Source organism: Corvus moneduloides, chromosome 5 (genome assembly GCF_009650955.1).
Source record: "Corvus moneduloides isolate bCorMon1 chromosome 5, bCorMon1.pri, whole genome shotgun sequence".
NCBI lineage: Eukaryota > Metazoa > Chordata > Aves > Passeriformes > Corvidae > Corvus > Corvus moneduloides.
The window spans coordinates 2658616-2676719 of record NC_045480.1 but is presented as its reverse complement, the minus strand read 5'-3'; the positions used below and the strand labels follow the sequence as shown (position 1 = coordinate 2676719).

The 18104-nt window shown below is 54.2% G+C and overlaps 2 protein-coding genes across 5 annotated transcripts; both read right to left on the bottom strand.

The window, feature by feature from the left end:
• Positions 1-1176: 1176 nt before the first annotated feature.
• On the bottom strand, positions 1177-17490 carry UBOX5 (U-box domain containing 5). 3 transcript variants are annotated; one of them, XR_004240236.1, is made up of 6 exons: positions 17405-17490; positions 8636-8732; positions 6316-7492; positions 3705-3866; positions 1684-2015; positions 1177-1577 (listed from the first exon to the last, which is right to left on the bottom strand). XR_004240236.1 is itself a non-coding variant. In XM_032109411.1 (5 exons), exons 2-5 carry the CDS (start codon positions 8687-8689, stop codon positions 1801-1803), a joined length of 1608 nt encoding a protein of 535 aa, XP_031965302.1. In that variant the 5' UTR covers positions 8690-8732; positions 17405-17490; the 3' UTR covers positions 1177-1800. The 3 variants fall into 3 exon arrangements, 2 of the variants coding, with proteins under 2 accessions (XP_031965302.1, XP_031965303.1); XM_032109411.1 differs by having other exon boundaries at positions 1177-2015; XM_032109412.1 differs by having other exon boundaries at positions 1177-2015; positions 17416-17478.
• Positions 10710-17476, bottom strand: FASTKD5 (FAST kinase domains 5). Of its 2 annotated transcripts, none has more exons than XM_032109410.1 (2): positions 17416-17476; positions 10710-13360 (listed from the first exon to the last, which is right to left on the bottom strand). In XM_032109410.1, exon 2 carries the CDS (start codon positions 13319-13321, stop codon positions 10859-10861), a length of 2463 nt encoding a protein of 820 aa, XP_031965301.1. In that variant the 5' UTR covers positions 13322-13360; positions 17416-17476; the 3' UTR covers positions 10710-10858. The 2 variants fall into 2 exon arrangements, with proteins under 2 accessions (XP_031965301.1, XP_031965300.1); XM_032109409.1 differs by having other exon boundaries at positions 17405-17472.
• Positions 17491-18104: the final 614 nt, after the last annotated feature.

Genomic DNA, 18104 nt, shown 5'->3' with positions numbered 1-18104 from the left:
GGGAGGGTCCCTGCTGCCCACGGGGGTTTCAGTGCCCTGGGACCAGGGGGGGCAGGGGTCCTTCCCTGAGCTCCAAGATGTGGGTGCAGAGGGAAACTCATCCCTGGATCCGCAGCAAGAGGGGACACAGAAGGTGAAATGTGCTGGCAAAGGGTCACAGAGAGTTAAGGAGGATGAAGGCTCTGAGAACCTGCAATGAGGTGGGGATGAGCAGGGAGGGGGACCTGATGTCCCAACACCACCCCTTCCCCTCCAACCCCTGCTCCGTGCTGGCTCCTGCCCCTCCCTGCAGAACGAAGGGAACCTGGAGATAATTTGGGAGATGGCTCCCACCTGGATCACTGCCCACCACAAGGACCTTTTGGGAACTGGAGCAGCTTGTCAGAACCGGTGGCTTTGGAAGCATCGGAGCTTTGCTAGCGCTGGAAAAGGTGATGGCTCTGGGGATCCAGAGGCAGCCGTCCCTCCTCCTCCCTTCCCTGGGGGAGGTGTGAGAGCTGAATCACCCTGGGATGGCTCACTGCAAACACGGCACCACCACTGCAATGAAGTGGATTTACTGCCTCCGAATCGTGGGGTTTTTAGGAATTTTGTGCCTATTTTCCAAGCGTTTATTATTTTAAGACGCGTACTTTTCTATTTTTGCTGCGAATGGAGATGGGCTGTGAACTCCTGCTGACGCAGGCAGGGAGCAGGAGCAGTGTGGGGCCAGCACAAAGCCCTGTTCCAGTGGATGAGCAGCTCCTTCCCGTGCCAGCGTTGGGTACAGCGCTGCTCAGGTGCCTTTTAAGAGCAAATAAAGGTGTGACCAAGGTGAGCCGAGTCAGCTGGAGGCTCCTTATGGCCCAGAACACCAATTAAGTGGCACCAGCAGGGGGTTGTAGAGGTGACAAACCCTTTGATGTCACCTTACCTCCATCACATCCAGGATGGAACACATCCAAGTCATTTTTTGTCTGGCTTTTTCCCGAGCAGCTCTCTGAGACCCCCGTGGGTGAGTCTCATCCCTGTGATCCATGAGGCTGCTGCCACAACCCCTCTGAACCCCCCTGGTCTGCAGCTCCCCTGTGTTGGTTTGGCTTTTTCCAGCCTATTTATTCCTCCTGTGGCCAGAGAGTCCCCCTACGACATCATTAAGCCCCACGATGAGACCAATTTAGGAGCCAGAGAGAGAAATTGACTTTAAACATTTTATTAAGGCTTAAATGTCTATCAGCCAGCCAGGAGCTGGGCCGGTCACACGACATCAACCAAGAGGGTGGGATGGGATGGCTTTTCTACAAGATTCTGGATGAGCAGGGTGAGATCACTGCCAGCTCCTCACTCCTCAACCACGGCCTCTCGCTGTCGATTCCAGGACGAGGGACACGCTCCCAGCAGGACGAGGGGAGGGTGAGGTGGGCAAGGGGAGGAAGTGAGAGGGGACTTTGTGTGTGTTGTCACTCACAAGGACTTTACCTGCTCCACGACCGGGTGGCTGCTGGTCAAACGTGGCGTGAACTCGCGGGGAAGCTGAGCTGGTCCGAAAGGCACCTGTGCTAAACCTCTGAGCCCCGGGGCGGTGCTGGAGACCAGTCCTGGATAAATACATATTCCTTGATAAAGAAGCTATGGCTTTTGTCATCCTCAGGCTCCGGGCTGCTCTCTAACCCCCCACCCCCCCCTGCTCTGTAAGCACAAGACCGAGTCCTCTCCGCTCTCCGGCTCTCCTCCCGGCGGCTTGGCAGCTCCTCCGGCGGATCCGTGCGGACACGGGGCACAGCAGCAGCTCCTCCTCGTCCTCCCGGCAGCCTGGGGGGGTCAGAAGTGAACCCTCCTGACGTCGTGCGTGGCCGCCGCCCTCTTGCAGCTCCCGCAGTGGATGGGCGAGGCCGGAGCCTTCTGGCGCTCGGCCAGGCAGGGCCGGCACACGAGGTGCCCGCAGGGGAGCTGGTACACGGGCTCCGCCTTGAAGTAGCAGGAGAAGGATTTGCCACAGGAAGCACATCCCTGAGTCTGGCTGCTCCTGCCGTGCTCTGCAAATCCAGAATCACAAAATCAAACGAGCTGGAAAAAACTTCAGGGATCATCTAGTCCAGCCTGTGACCCGACACCACCACGTCCAGTCTTTCCTGGGGACTCCACCACCTCCCTGGGCAGCCCCTTCCAGTGTCTGATCACCCTTTCTGTGAAGAAATCCCTCCTCATGTCCAGCCTAAACCTCCCCTGGCAGAGCTTGAGAGTGTAAAACAAGGCAACAGAAGTGGATTAGGCAGGGAGTGTGAGAAGTCCAGGCTGGGCCACCCCTTCAGTGCCAGTCCTGCCCACAAGCTGAGGGCCCCAGGTCCTGCAGACTTCGGCTGTGACTCAGGACTGTGCCAGTTTCCTGCCATTACCATAAGGAAAGGGAATGGTCCAGCTCCCAGGGCAGGGTGTGCTCAGAAAGGGATGGATCACATCAGCACTTGCACGTCAGGCTTTTAATTGAGGACAGATGACTGTAAAAAAGGGCTTTTCACTTTTACTGAGACTAAATCACCCTCCCTCCCGCTCTCCCGGCCAGATTAAAAGCAGCGATTCCCAAGTGGAACAGTTGAGGTGTCACTTTGCATTCCTGTCACACACAGCCCATCGAGGGCTGCTCAGCTCTCAAACAGCAGCAGTTTCAGAGGGGACAGGAAAAAGCTTCAGAGCTGAATGTCACTGAAACAGCAAAAGCTGTTTGGGCAGGGCGAGAGAAGGAGAAACAGACACAGACAGACAGACGGACACAGCCCTTCCTCGGGGTCACCCGGTCCCTCTGAAGCCCCTCTCATCCATGAGTAGGCAGAGCCTCACCCAGGAGGAGAGAAGCCAGGACGTGTGGAGGGACACTGAAGGTTCAATGCTTCCCTGCCCCTCAAAGGGGTAATTTTGGGAATGCAAACACAGCCGGATGAGGGGCTGGGCAGCAGGTGGGGTGAAAACAGCGAGGGCTTGGCAGCCTGGGTTGTGTACACCCAGTCCTGATGGGATTCTGGGCACGCACACGGTTGGCTGGCCTGGGATGTTGCTGCTGTGAGCTGTTCCTGTTCAGGGTCAGATATCACGTGGCATTTCAAAGAATCATGGAATGGTTTGGGTTGGAAGGGATCATAAAGCCCATCCCATCCCACCCCCTGCCATGGCAGGGACAGCTTCCACTATCCCAGGTTGCTCCAAGCTCCGTCCAACCTGGCCTTGGACACTTCCAGGGATCCAGGGGCAGCCACAGCTTCTCTGGGCACCCATGTGGCAGCTCCCCAGCTTGCTCCACACAGCTCACAGGCAACACTGAGCCACTCAGCCCAAATTGCAGAGCTCTGGGAACAGTCTGAACTAACCTGGAGCAGGCTGAGCACCGTGGCCAAGCACAACACATCCCAGATCATCCTTGGGCAGCACAGAGGTGACAGCCAAGAACACGGGAAAATCACAGGATTGCTGCCACAGCCTGCTCTGCCCATGGGCATGGACAGCATCCCACACCTTCTGGGGTGTCAGCAAGGTCTAACCTGCCTCACTGGGAGCATAAACCATCAAAACTGCTGAGAGAGGCAAGGATTGTCAAGTGAAGCTTGCTGGGAGACAACGGAGTATTTTATATGGAATATATAAACCTTTGGGGTGTGAACAATGGTCCCTGTTAACCCAGCCCCAGCTCTCCTGCAGCTCCCAAAGGTGATCCAGAGGCACCTGTTACTCACCAAGGACTGTGCCCACGCTCCAGGAACTGCTGCAGCCGCCCTCTCCTGGAGCCTGCTGCTGGCTCTTCATCAGCTTGGCCGTGAAGGAGGGCATGGAGCTGAGAGCCGAGGTCAGGGCAGTGTCCAGGCTCTCCGACAGCTTCTGCTCGTGGGACACCAGGTCTGCAAAGGGAAACACAGACCAGCTCTGCAGAGGGAAATAGAGACAGGTCTGCAAAGGGAAATAGGGACAGGTCTGCAAAGGGAAACACAGACCAGGTCTGCAAAGGGAAATAGGGACAGGTCTGCAAAGGGAAACACAGACACCAGGTCTGCAAAGACATGAAAAAGATGGAGAAGCAGATACTGGGAAAAAGAATCTGCGATGGAAACGCTGCCTTGGCTCTGAACCCTGGGGGATTTTAGGAACCCTGCCACTTGTTTTGTTGAGAGGTGTCTTTTCCCCACCAAGGGGCTGGGATGGGGGTGGAGTACCTCACTTCCTTTGGGTCCTGGAGGTGGAATGCCCTATGGATTACCACCAGACATTCACATGGTGTCCAACTTATACAGGATCAGAATCATTTCAGTTGGAAAAGCCTTCTAAGATCATCCAGTCCAACCCTTAAACCAGCACTGCCAAGGCCACCACTAAATCACGTCTCCAAGTGCCACATCCACATGGCTTTTAAATACCTTCAGGGATGGGCAGCCTGTACCAGGGCTGGAGAACCCTTTCCATGAAGGCATTTTCCCTAATATCCAACGTAAACTTCTCCTGGCACACCCTGAGGCCATTTCCTCTTGTTCCCTGGGAACAGAGCCTGACCCCCACCTGGCTGCACCCTCCTTTCAGGGAGTTGTAGAAGTCTGCAGGTCTAAAAATGGGCAAAACTCCAAATAACCCGGAAAGCTGTTTTTCCCTGAAATCGCAGGCACTCCCTCAGCTGGCTCCCGAGGATCCCAGCCCAGTGTTCCCAGCCTTGCTCCATGCAGCTCACGGAGAACATTTAAACCACTAATAAAATCAGTGGGACTTGTTTTTCCCTCTTTGTCCCAGTTCTGAGCCCCAGGGCCAGGGCTGGACCCTCCCTGTAGGGCTGCCCTGTGCAGCACCGGCAGCGCTAATTAAGACAAAGCATTAAGAGAATGTTGTCTGCATCACTAATTCTGTTAAATCCATCTCCCAAGGGAAGAGCTCGGAACTGGTGCTGCACATTTGCTCCACCAATCAAGGCTGATGATCCAGTGCAGCACGAGCTCCGTGGGCTGAGCACTCTGCTTTTATTTATGTACGGACACGGGAGCTCCAGGACCCCCAGGGCAGCTCCCTGGTGGGAGCTGTCACACACCTCCACAACCAAAATAACCAAAGATTCCTCCTAAAACAGGGAATGAGCTCTAGGCTGAGGGATCAGAGCAGGAATGTGCAGTCTGACTTCTCCCTACTCTTCCTGGTACCATCCAACATCCGTTCTTTTCAACCAAAGAATTTGTTTAAAATCAAACGGCCACCTGAGCTTTGTCCTCAAAACATTTTTGGGCAGCGTGGGAGAAGGGTGAAGGCAGTGACAGGTCCCAGCAGCTCTGGGTCACCTTTTGACATGTCATAGACCAGCAGGTTAGAGCAGACCAGGAAACTGGGCTTACCTGCCTGGAGAGCCACCCACAAGATACCCCCACACCTGGATTTACACCCTTTGTCCCCAAGTGCCACATCCACATGGCTTTTAAGTCCCTCCAGGGATGGGGACTCCACCACTGCCCTGAGCAGCTGTGCCAGGGCTGGACAGCCCTTTCTGTGAAGGAATTGTTCCCAATATCCAGCCTAAACCTTCCCTGGTGCAACTCTTGTTTCCTCCTGTCCTTGTCCCCTGGGAGCAGAGCCTGACCCCCACATGGCTCCTCCTTTCAGGGAGTTGTTGAGAGCCACAAGGTCCCACCTGAGCCTCTTTTTCTTCAGATTTGAGAACATTTTGCATTCCCAGCAGTGCTGCTACCACATCACTGAGAAAAGCACGGATAAAGGGAAACCAGCGCCCATTCCCTTCCCCTGTAGCCACAAGTCACATCTCTTGTCTAATTTGGTCCCTACCAGGTTTTCTGCTTTAACCACCTGCAAATTCTGTGCAGGTCTCTCCCAGGCTGGGCTCTCCCTCCTCCCTGCAATTCCCTCGCTGTGGTTTGTTCTGTGTCCCATTCCTGCTCTCCTTCCCACCTCCCTCCTCATGATGATCCACACAGCCAGGACTCCCCGTGCCATCACCACTGCATCACCACCACACATTTCTTTTCTTGTTTTTGCAGGATGCAATAAATCCCCCTGGAAAAAGAAACTTCAAACCAGGATGGTGAGGAAAATGTTGTCTCCACATGGAAGGAGGAGAAAGGAAGTCCAAACTAAAAGGGGAACAGGGTGACCTGAGCAAACAAAGGCTGTGAAACACTGAACAGGGAACATGAGAACTGCATGAAATGACCCAGCTCCACCACACTCATCAACAGCCAAACACAGCCTGGAAAAGTCTAGAGGTGGGATGGGAATTTGCACTGGATTTGTCGTGATTTGAAACCCCAGCCTGGGGCTGTCATAACACTCAAGGAACAGAGGTGACCCGGGGAGCCACGATACCTGTGGAACAGTCCATCTGGATCAAGGGGGAGTCACTGTCAGTTTTCATTTTTTTAGCACTGTTCTCTGAGGTAGCCGTGACAAGTAAGTTTGTAGCAGAAAAATAGGGCGGCTGCAGGGAGCCCTGATCCATGCAGTCCATTTTCCTTTTCAGAGAAGACATGGTGATGGAGGAGGGCACCAGGCTCTCCGAGGCGTGAGCCCTCCCCAGCAGGTTGGTGCCAGGGATGCTGTGCTGCAGCAGAAAGTGGTCTATCCTGGCCTTGAGGGTGGGGTGAGGTAGGGGCTGCGAGTGCTGGCTGAAGGCCACCCCCGTGAAGGGATCGCTGGGAACCCGGCCCCAAGACGCCTCGCTCCGGTTGCATTTTTCCAGGGTGGTCTGGTCAATCACCTTCCCAGAGGGCAGGAGCATGGGTAAAGTCATGATCTCCAGAGTGATGGGGTCCAGGAACTCTTCAGGGATGTCTTGGACGACATCCACCAGCTTGTGCAGGGTCTGCTGCTCGTTGGCACTGAAGGGGACGCAGTCGCTCTCCATCGGCGTCCAGAGCTCTGGCTTGAGGCTGCCGACGTCCTGGGCCAGGAACTGGGAGGCCACCTGGAAGACGCCCTCGATCACCTCCTGGGGGCAGGACTTGGCAGGTTGTCCCCACACCTCCAGCCTCTTGATGCTGGGCAGGCCCCCGCCGGCCACGTGGGTGATGCAGATTTTTAGGTGGGACACATTGCTGAGTGAGGCCGGCCCTTTGTTCCAGAGATCTTGAGACACCGAGCCAGGGTAGGAGAAGACATTTTCCATCTGATGGAAGGGAGGCCTTGGCTTGAAGCCTCTGTGGCCAAAAGTCACTTTGCTCTGATTTTTTAAGACAGCTTTGCCCACCAGGGTGAAGGTGTCCTTGTCCGACACAGGCTGCCCGGCCAGACCTGAGCACTGCCCCTCAGGGCTCTGCCAAGAGGTTTTGTTGCATGAGGTAGAGGTGTAAACTTCCAGGCCGGAGAAGGTCTGGTACCCTCCGGAGGAGATGTCGATGTTGATCCTGCAGATCTCGATGTTGAAGGGGAAGGAGATGGTGACGTGCACCGGGGGTTTGATGAAGTACTCGCTGCGGAAGCCGCGGTTCCTCCTGGCGAGGTCTTCGGAGATCAGGTTCTCCACCTCGTAGCCATCGGCAGAGATCTGTGTGCCAGGACAAAACTGGGTTCAGCTTGGAGCAAGGAAACAGAAGGAAGCGCATTTCACAAGCACTTCCATAGATTCTCAAGGTGACATCAACCAGGAGCCAAGGCTGAGGTTTATGTGCAGCTCAGAGCAGACCCACTCCCACCCTCCTCCAGCCATGTGCTCCCATCCCCTCTTCCTGCACCCTCTGTCACACCACGTCCAGATCTGACTTAACTGCTGGAAGAGTGGAAAATTAGGGATAATGTGTGGTTTTGGCTGGGTGAGCAAAATAAGTGGGAGAGGGTGTCTGGGAGCAGAGGATGAGCGTGGGGGAGATGGGAGTCTCCTCTTTCAGTCTCCCTTTTCAGATGGGAGTCTCCGGATTTTCTTTGGCCAACTTATCCTGCCATGTGGAAAGGCACTTGGAATCACAGTTACAGGATCCCAGAGGAACTCTGGATGGTAATCAGCCTCTGGGACCCACCTGACACATCCCTGAGGGAGATCCATCAAACCAGGCTGGGTCTCCCAGAACACCCAATCCCATCCTCTGCTCTGCTCCTGGGCAGACTGGCTCAACCCATTCCCTTTCCTGGAAGCCCCAGGACCTAAGAAATCTGCAGCACTTGCTGAATGGACAAATAAAACCAAGGAAAATCTATTTATTCCATCTCTTTAATATGGTCTTGATCATGACAATCACACCACACCTCCGTGGCATGGCTGGGTCTCTCCACAAGAAATCCCAGTACTGCTGCTTTTTGCAGCACAGTATTTACATAGCCAAGGCTGTCCTGGATTTTGGGGTGAGTTGGTGTGGAAACTTACAATTTAAAAATAGCTGTGAATGAAAACTGAGTTTCTTAAGAGATTCTGAGGTGCTGAGTGAAACCAGAAACACTTGGAAAGTAACTTCGGCCAACATTGTCAAGAGCTGTGTGTTCCACTGGGCAGAGGGAAAGCTGGAATATTGCAGGGAAAAAGGGATCTTGTCTGGTTATGAGATCCTGCAAAATTAGGGCTTTTCCATCCAATATTTAATGTGTGCCACATCAGAGCAGTGATGCTGATTACCCAGAGGAGCAGTGAACAAGTCCCTCCCCCCAGGGCAATTCCACCTAATCGCTCCATCCCCAACCCCCCCCATCACTATTTTACCTTGTTGCAGTGAATTCTTGGCTTGAACTGTGGGAGACAGACGTTTATTACCATCTTGGCAGCTGCAGAGAGGTCACTTGCTGAGCATCAGAGTCAGCTTGGAAAAAAAAAAATAAAAATAAAGGAAGTGAATATCCACGAGCAGTGAAAGGATCTCGTGTTTCAGAGCCTGGGTGAATTCCTAAAATGCACCTCAGATCTGAGTCCAGGAGGTGAAGCCAATATAAACCCAAATGAATGTGGTGGAGAGATGTGGTTGAGAGAAAAACAATCACATTAATATTAATTAGTGAACCTGTGGAGCAAAATCAAAGAGAAATGGCTTCTCACCTCTGAACAGACCAGCAATTAGATGTGAAGGTTTATCAAAGATGCCGGAGTTTTGTAGGTGTAGGAAAGCACCAGCACTGTCACAGTGAGTCAAGATTACCCACAAATATTAATAATTGGTGTTAAATAACTGCAAGGGAGCAAAGGGCACGGAATAGCTCGGAGGGAGATGTCTGGGATCTGAACACCAACCGCTCATTAAGGAAACTCAAGTGAACACACCTTCTTACCATTGAAAAAAAAAAAAGTGCCTGGAATTGGCTCTCTCAGATCCCTTTTAAGAATGAAATTATCTGCAAGGTGAGAGCTTTAACCTCTTGTTAACCCCAGCTTTAAAATGTCACTGCCCTGGGCAACCTTGCAAATCAGGGACTCGCTGCCTCCTTCAAGAACAAGCAGCTCTTTAATGATTTTCCACTGATCTGTTGGTTCAGCCCAAATGAAATTGGCCTTCTGGGGGCACGTTGGAAAGGCAGAGTTAATGAGCTCCCTGTGCTGCATCTGGAAGGAGAAAGGTGGAATTCAAGGCACAAATCCCACAGATAAACCCCAACCCAACACGGAATTCACACCTGCAGAGAGCAGAGCTTGGTTACAATGCCTTGAATGAAGCAGGTGTGAACCTTACAAGAGGAACAGCCAGGTGAGCAGCACTTCTATCCCAAAATTTGGTCTGGCAGCCATCAGGAGCAATTCCTGCTCCTCAAGGAGCAGGACAAGCACACACCAACTCTCCTCCAATATTCCTTCACTGGCTTTCTGAGTCTGAGAGGTTTCCAGAACTGGGCTGCCACTGAGGAACTGTTTAAACTGGGGTTTTGGCACTTTTTGGCACCTTGTAGGAGACTGACAGTTCAACTACAGGCTGTGCCTCAAAACTGCTCTTTTTGGCTCATTTGGAACCAAAATGAATTTACCAAGTGGTGAATTCACTTGGCCCTCAGCACTGGTGTTATGAAAAGAGGCAAACCAACTCTCCTTGCTCCTTTCTTTGGGAAAACTCAAGGTTCTCCCCCTGTTCTGTCTCTCCTCTCTTTCCTGGGCTGAAGACTTTTCCTGCAACGTGAGGAGCTCTGTATGGGTGTTTTATAGGATTTTCTCCTACCTGTTTGTGACCCTGAGAGAAACAACTCAGGTTAATTTTTCCAGTCTCAATACCTCAGTAAGGAAATGGATTATTCTGCATTTCCAAGTCACCACACTCCCTTCTGCTGGAAGACTCTGCTACAAATCTCATGGCAAAAGTTGAGTCACCGAGTTGCTTTTACCCATGGCTGTGGATTTTTCCCTCTCTCTTCAGTGTGTGCCTTCCCTAAGGTGAACAAAGATCTTTGCACTGAGGCAGTGAAACACAGACCTGAAAAAAGTCCTCTGTGGTTTTGGACAAGGAACTTCAAACGAGGCTGTCTGGAGCTCGTCACCACATCCCTTCCTGGTGTCCTGCATGGGACTAAGGAGCTGCTGCCATAAGGAACGTGCATGGTGGACACCAAATAAAAGTCCTTGGAGCATGAAATGAATGTCTGAGGTCAGAGCACCCCAACCCTCAGTCCCAGATCCTAAAGGAGAAACCCAGGCTGTGCCGTCAGCCCCAGCTCCATGGGGATGGAGACACGAGGAAATAGCTGTGTGTGCTCCAGGCACCCAGTGCAGCCTCACAACTAAATATTCTCTATTCCTGCCCTCACAGAGGCATCGAACCCAACCACTCTCATTCAGGGCGGAGAAAGAAACAATCACAGAGAAAAACGAATCCTTAGTAGATTTTATTTGTGGTGGAAGCATTTGAGGATCCGGGTACAAAAGGAGAGCACGGGAAGTAGAGATGTCACCAGAGCAGAAACGGCCACACAGAGCAGCTGCCAAAAACCGAGCCAACACCCAGAGACCATTTTAACCAGCACCCAGCCACGGAGATGCACTGGGGAGGCTCTGGGCAAGCCCTTGCCCCCACTGGCCAGCCCTGGTGAGCAGCGCCGGGCAGAACACTTTGTAGTGGAGGTAGCTGAGCTTCTCGGAGCGCGTGCGCTTGAGCAGAGGGAACCACTCCCAGAAGGGAATCTCCACCACCACGTAGCCCAGCAGCCGCAGCTGCCGCCGCTTCAGGCAGTGCAGCCCCAGCAGCCGCTTGGAGCCGTAGCAGAAGTGGTTCCTGTTGGACACCTGCAGTGCCAGCCTCACTTCCTGAGGCTGCCAGCACCCTGCTTTAGGCTCAGCCTGGGATTTGGCACCTGCAGTAAGGGCTCCACCCAAGCACGGCGTTCCTGCTGCGTCCCCTCTCTCCTGTCTGGCAATGCCGGCTTCATTTCCCACTTCCACGGGAGACTGGCTATGAGCTCTCCCCTTTACGAGCTGAGAAATTAAATCATCTGTCAGATTAACTCCCATGTCTTTCAGCTTTTTGGCTGCCACAGGATCCTTGAAGTTGAAAGGGATGGGACATCCATCCGTGGCCAAACGCACCTCCAGGTCGCTGGACCTCGTGTGGGGCAGGATCATGTGGTTCTTCACATACTCAGGGCCTCCCAACATGCTCTCAAGGAGGGATGTGGCTTCCACAATTTCAGGCCTGACGTATATTTCCTGCTCTGCAAAGCTCAAAACCACCTCAGTGAACTCCTGACAAAGCTGAGGCGGGAGGCGGCTGCCTTGGTAGGTCGGGCACTCAATTTCAACGCTCTTACCAAGGGTGAACAGGTCCTTGTTGAGCTCATATTTGCTACCTCTGGTTTTCTGGACAAACTCCTCCCTCAAAGCAAAGTCTATCAGCTCCTCTGGGAAGCGTTTGACAAATGCCAGGCCAAGCAGAGCAGTAAGGAGATGCTCTGGAAACTTGCTAAACTCACGGAGTTTCATATGCAACTGCTTTATCAGGCTGGAGTAAAACTCCTCCGCGTTGGGAGGCTCATAGTCCAGGCACCCAAACGACCACAGGAATTTGGCAGCATCCTTGCTCCGGCAGTAGGACACCTTGGAAGGCAACGAGGTGGCGACAGCAGCCAAAATATCCTCGTTAAAAAAGTGCAGGGATGAACAGGTAAGAGCGATGTGCATGATGCCCTGGATGTTTGTTGTAGGAATGCGAGCAGGAATCACCTTCCCGAGCTCCCTCATGAGGGGCACGTGGTCCACGCGAGTGTAGCGCAGCATCTTGAGCACGTTCACCAAGGCGTAAGTGCTCATGTCCTCCATCTGCAGGGACACCCTGTCTGCAATCCTCCTCATGACGCGGTCAGACAGCCCACTGAGGGACTTGAAGAGCCCCAAGCAGATGGCCCCCAGCTCCTCCAAGGTGAAGGCGTCCAAGTGCTTCAGGATCGTGCTCTCCACCTTCTGCGCCAAGTCCGCGGGCGACCTTCGGCCTTCCCCGATGATGTAGAGGAGCTGCACAAACTGGGGCAAGGTGAGGTCCTTCCAGTGCAGGTTGGCATAGCTGAACAGAATGCCCAGGTAGGAGGGCACGCTGCGCTCCAGGCAGCGCCAGCAATCCGCCACCAGCAGCAGCTGCTCCAGGCCCATGTCCCACGCCCGCCGGCAGAACTCGGCCTCGCACGCGTCGAGCAGCGGGTGGGAGGCTGGCACGGCCAAAGGGACACAAGCCTTTAAAATCTGGATGAGATCTGGGGTGCTGAACAGCCTGATGGCCGTGACAGCATGGTGACACAGGGCACTGAACCTGGGATCGGACACCAGCGCCGCGCGTCGCTCCGCTGGCAAACGGCTCAGCTTGTGGAAATAATCCGTGAGAATTCCCGGGCTGCCCTCACACCCGGCCACACTCTGTAAAATCGACTCCCCTTCCTCTGCAGGGAGGGTCTGTGCTGGCTCAGCGCTGTCACAGCTGAGAGATCTGTACTCAGGCCTCCCCTTCTGGAACATGCGGGGGTCCTCCTTGGAGTTGTGCACCTCCCATTTTTCCTTCTCTGCTTCCTCCTTGTACAGCGTGGCCAGGATGGTCTGTTCCAGGAGTGTGTTGGACTTGGGCTTGGGCAGGGCATTCCTGATGGGTGGCAAAGCTTGGGAAGAGGCAGGAGGGAATGTGTGCGGAGCCTGCGTGGTGCCAGGGCTGGTGAACGTGTCACTGAGGGCCTGGCTGCTGTCCCTATCCACGCGCTGCTGGGAGCCAGCCCTGCCTTTGGCATAGGCAGCTGGATTATACAACACTCTGTAGTCCTGTGGCTTCAGCAGCTGGATTGTAGCCCCGGATTCGGTCCCAGTGTTGGCTGCCCCTGGTTTACCGTGCATTTCCTTCTTGCTTTTGCTGCTCCCATGCTCGGCCTTGCGCTTGCCTGTGGTCGAAAACGCTGTCACCCTGCTCAGCCTTGGGAATCTTCGGCACATTAGCACCGTAGCCATGGATCTCAACTTACTGGGGCTCAGAACTGCTTCCAGGTACTGAAAAAAGGGCAGACGGAGAGTGAGTGGCCTCCACCTCACAGGCAGCACGTTTTAATCAATCCTTTATGCTACTGAAGGGGAGGCGGTGCCGGTGCCTCCCCTGGCCAGGGCAGCTGGATCCCGGCAAAGCCACTATGGAACGTCACCTCACGCAAAGGCAGCTCAGGACGAGCACCCAGGTGACCAGGGTTTGGAGTAGAAGGCAGTCAGGGCATGACCTGCTACTCAGCAGACACAAGAAACCTGGCACAGCCTAGGAGAGTTAAGAAAAAAATCATCGTTTTTTCATTCTTAAGAGACCCGAGCTGCTTTTCTTTCATTCTGAACAGTGAAAACGTGTTTTTGCAGTAGAGCTGCGGCTTCAAGAGACTTTATGTGTTCAAACAGAGCATTCTGCTGCTTTGGCCATCATGGTCTGAATCACTGACCACCACCTGAGAAGCTGTCCAGATATCCAGGGTGCCACACAGCCCTTTGCACCTGGAGACAGGATGTGGAGCAAAGTCTCCACCAAACCAGTGCAGAGAGTGAAAACTGGCCCAGAACCTGCAGATGGAGATTGAAGGAAAGAAGAAACGTGGCCCAGAGCAAAGCAGGGGAAGAGCAGGGGAGAAGTAACACAAATCATTATGTGATGCTACATCCCAGGCTGAGAACTGGGGGGAACAGAGCTTTAAGCTTCAGATTTGGGAGCGTCTCCTGGAGTTTTAGGGTACAGCAGGTTTAAAAATGGCTGGTGCCTTCCTAACTCCTGCCTAAAGCAGCTACAGCTCAGAGGGTGAGGATGAGAAATCTGTAGGAGTCCAGCTGGGTGCTGCCAGCCTGCACTGGCTGCCAAACGAGCCCTGTTTACCACGATTCAGATGCTGATTAAAAAAATAAAGCACCAGGTCAATGCTGCGTAGCAAATCCTTATCCAACCCAAATATCCACCACAGAGGTGTTATCCACTTCCTCAAAATCCCTCAGCACCACAGGGAGCTGGGCAATCAGGGAAGCCAAGGCCTGGCAGAGACGTTGCCATTGCAATACACTTTGTGCTCCCCACAGGGGGAAATAAATCCTCATGGACACCCCTCGGAGCTCTGCTTGTACCCACGGCTTCCTGACCAGGGATGGAGCAAGATGTGGGATCAGAGCAGGCAAACTCAGTTTTGCAGCAGCAAAATGGACACTTTGGGGCAGAAGAGGTGGGGTGAAGCACGGGTTTGGGGTGTGTGAGCAGGACAGTGGGATGGGGCCTCACGAGCAGCTCTGGCTGAGAATAAGCTGGATTTTTTTGGAGTATAAGGATCCCCATGTCTCCCATGATCCAGGGACACCTTCCACTATCTCAGGTTGCTCCAAGCCCTGTCCAACCTGGTCTTGGACACTTCCAGGGATGGGGCAAGCCACAGCTTCTCTGGGAAACCTGAGAAGCAAACGAGGACATCTCGTATCCTCTACTCCATGGACAGAACTTGCAGGCAGCAAACACCAGCCAGCGAGGGAGGAGAAGCTGCTGGAGCAGAAACCACCCCAGCAGAGAGGTTAAAAAACCAACTGGGCTGGAGAACAAGAGGCTCTGGTGGGTTTGGGGGAAAGGGAAGGCAAACTGAAATGTAGATTTGTGGAGACAGCCACACAAGGACGAGGGTACAAGAGAGGCCACTGTGCTTTTAAGATGATCAGTAAATATTGTGAGCTGCTCAACAGCCCACCAGGCACCTTATCTGTATCCCCAAACACCCTGAGGCAGCCCCAGGTGCAGATCAGGCTCTGCCCCACAGACCCCAGGCTGTTCCAAGGCCATCACTGTCCCATCCCAGCAAGAGAAGTCAAATCGTGCCAGGCAGGAGAGACTCTGCCCCTTCCTGCCTGTCTGGGGAGCAGGGAAAGGAAAAGCCCCCTCAGAAGCTGGACAGAAAAACCCAGCCAAGAGCTGGATTTCAAAGCTGTCCTGTTTAGCTCAAAGGAATGTCTGATAAAATGATCATTCCTGGCTCTCCTGGCTGTGGTGTCCAGCCTGAAGTGGCTGCAGGTGACAGATGCTGGAGACAGAGGACAAAGCTCAGCCTGCACCTGGCTGGGGGAACGAGAAATCCCCTCCAACAGCTCCTTGTCCAGCTCCTCGCAGAGCTGGGACCATTAGAGGGGCCGGATCAAGCTCCAAAAACCATCTCGAACAAGAGGAACTTTATCCAGGCGAGGTTTTCCCAGAGATTTCCTTGTCTGACTCGACTTTGAGTATCTTCATCTATTTGTCTACTAACAAAACCCAGGTTATTTCTATAAAGCGACTTCTCTCTGCTGTGAAAGGTGATACTGCCTAGGAAAGGCAGCACTGCTGCTCCCAGAACCCCTCCCAGCAGCAGCAGCCCCACTTCAAAGCCAGGGAATCAAAGCCCCGGTGAAGGCTCCGAAGGCGAGCGCTGCGTGCTGCTAAGAATATCCTGCACGGATTGACTGTGGAGCTGTGACACATTTGGGGATCCAGGCAGTGCAGAGATTGCTTCTCTCCTCCTTTGCTCCAAATCCAGCAAGAAAGAGAAGACCACGCACAGCAGAGCAAGGTTGGGATGGGACAAGACAGTTCCAAGCACCCTCAAGGGCAACAGGCTGCTCCAAGTGATTTTTCCATGATTTCGCCCACCCCCAGCCCAAATCTTCGTGATCTTTCCAGTTTCCACTCCATTTCTCTTCCAACTCCACCCACACCTTCGCTCAATTTGCCTCTCTTCACCTTGAGCAATCGGCCTTCCTTCCTCCCTCCTCCCACTTCCCATCCCAACGCAGCCAAACTCCTTCCCACCTCTGGGCAGGTCTCTCCAGAATTTTCACTTCCAGCAGCTCCAGTGAGCCAGGCAGTTTTGGAGCTGGGCCCCGCAGGCTGGGAATGCCTTTTGAGGAGCTGCTCAAGCATGGAAACAGCTCTGCTTAAGTGTCACAGCTAAGCATCGCTAAACACCTGGGAAAGAACATTCCCAGAGGGATGCCACCCATGCCAGGGGATGTTGGTGCATCCCAAAATGCTGTCAGGGCTTTTGCTCCCTCTGGAACACTCAGAGGGGCTTCTGGAAACCCCTCACCCTGTGCTTCCACTGGCAGCCAAAGGGCAGGGGGAATCTCCTCGGAATGTGAGGAATGAAATGTTGGGGATAAAACAGCTCATTCTGGCCAACAGCCTAAAGCAAACTCCTGTGCCTGGGCTGGAGAGGAGAGCAACAGAAAAGGGATTTTCTTCCCCCAACAGGTTATGATGTCAGGGCACAAAATTGTCACTTTTTTACTTTTTTGTGCCTTTTTCTTCTTTTCTAAGATCACAGAATCACAGAATGGTTTGGGTTGGAAGGGATCATAAAGCCCAGCTCATTCCACCCCCCTGCCATGGGCAGCGACACCTTCCACTATCCCAGGCTGCTGCAAGCCCCATCCAACCTGGCCTTGGACACTTCCAGGGATCCAGGGCCAGCTTCTCTGGGCATCCTGTGCCAGGGCCTCACCTCCCCCACAGCCTGGAATTCCTTCCCAACATCCCATCCATCCCTGCCCTCTGGCAGTGGGAAGCCATTCCCTGCGTCCTGTCCCTCCATGCCTTGTCCCCAGTCCCTCTCCACCTCTCCTGGAGTCCCTTTAGGCCCTGCAAGGGGCTCTGAGGTCTCCCCGGAGCCTTCTCTTCTCCAGGTGAGCACCCCCAGCTCTCCCAGCCTGGCTCCAGAGCAGAGGGGCTCCAGCTCTCGGAGCAGCTCCGTGCAATTCCCTTCTCCCGAGGCTCCAGGGCAGCACCGGGGGCAGGGCTGGAAGCCCCGGTCCCTCCGCTCACCCCTATGGCTGCACCTATAGACACATAAGACACACATATAAATATGCACACACACATACACATATATATATACACACAAAGATGTTATATGGGGCAATGCAGCCCAGGGCAGGACGAGGGCGGCCCCGCGGGCTGAGGGGGTGGCGCGGGCAGGGGGCAGAGGACAGGGACAAGGGAAGAGGAAGGGGAACGGGGATGAGAACGGGAAGGAACAGGCAGGGGAAGGGGCCGGGACTCACCGGGGCCGCTCCGGGGCCGCTCCGGGGCCGCTCCGGCTCCGCCGCCGCCTCCTCCTACCCCCTTCGCCTCCTCCCGCCGCTTCCGGTCGCGCGGCGGTGACGCCACTTCCGGCTCCCAGCGCGCGTGCGCGCGCGCGCGGCCGGCGGGTGGCGCCAACGGCTCGCGGCGCAGCCCCCTCGGCGTGCCCACGTGCCGCGAGGTCACGTGGCAGCGCGGAGTCACGTGGGCGCCGCCATGGCGGGGGCGCGCCTGAGGCGCCGTGGCCGCCCCGCAGCTCCGGGGCCCTGGGGTCCGCCGGACACGGGTCCCGACCCGGCTCCCCGGCGGCCCGAAGTGATGCCTTAGGTTTTAACTTTGATATTTTTCAAACCCTGCACTGCCCAGTGTGTAGCTCTGAAGTTTCGTGTGTCTCCTCAGCTGCTGTTCTCCCATGCTGGGTAGACATAACAAACCTCTCTAGGTTTGCTCTTCAAGGACACCTTGATTGTCCCAGGCCCCAAAATGTGTAAACTAAAACCTAGAGGAGGGGCAAACTTGGGGTAATGACATCATGAACTGAGGTTATAACTGGAGAATTAACCCTGGTATGCAAATGGACCAAACTTATAAAAGTGTGAAGAACCCGTGACCCAGGGTCCATCTTGGGTGTGGCCTTTTGACTGCCCAGGGTGAGCCTTTGAAGGCCCTTCAAATAAACAC

What these genes read in the sequence shown, in the direction of transcription:
- UBOX5 (XM_032109411.1), bottom strand. Translation starts at nt 8,689, where the DNA reads ATGGTAATAAACGTCTGTCTCCCACAGTTCAAGCCAAGAATTCACTGC. An exon ending in CCAGATGGACTGTTCCACAG is followed by an intron (nt 3,867 to 6,315) that starts GTATCGTGGCTC and finishes TTCCCTTTGCAG; the next exon opens with ACCTGGTGTCCCACGAGCAG. An exon ending in GAGCGTGGGCACAGTCCTTG is followed by an intron (nt 2,016 to 3,704) that starts GTGAGTAACAGG and finishes CTGGATTTGCAG; the next exon opens with AGCACGGCAGGAGCAGCCAG.
- FASTKD5 (XM_032109410.1), bottom strand. Translation starts at nt 13,321, where the DNA reads ATGGCTACGGTGCTAATGTGCCGAAGATTCCCAAGGCTGAGCAGGGTG.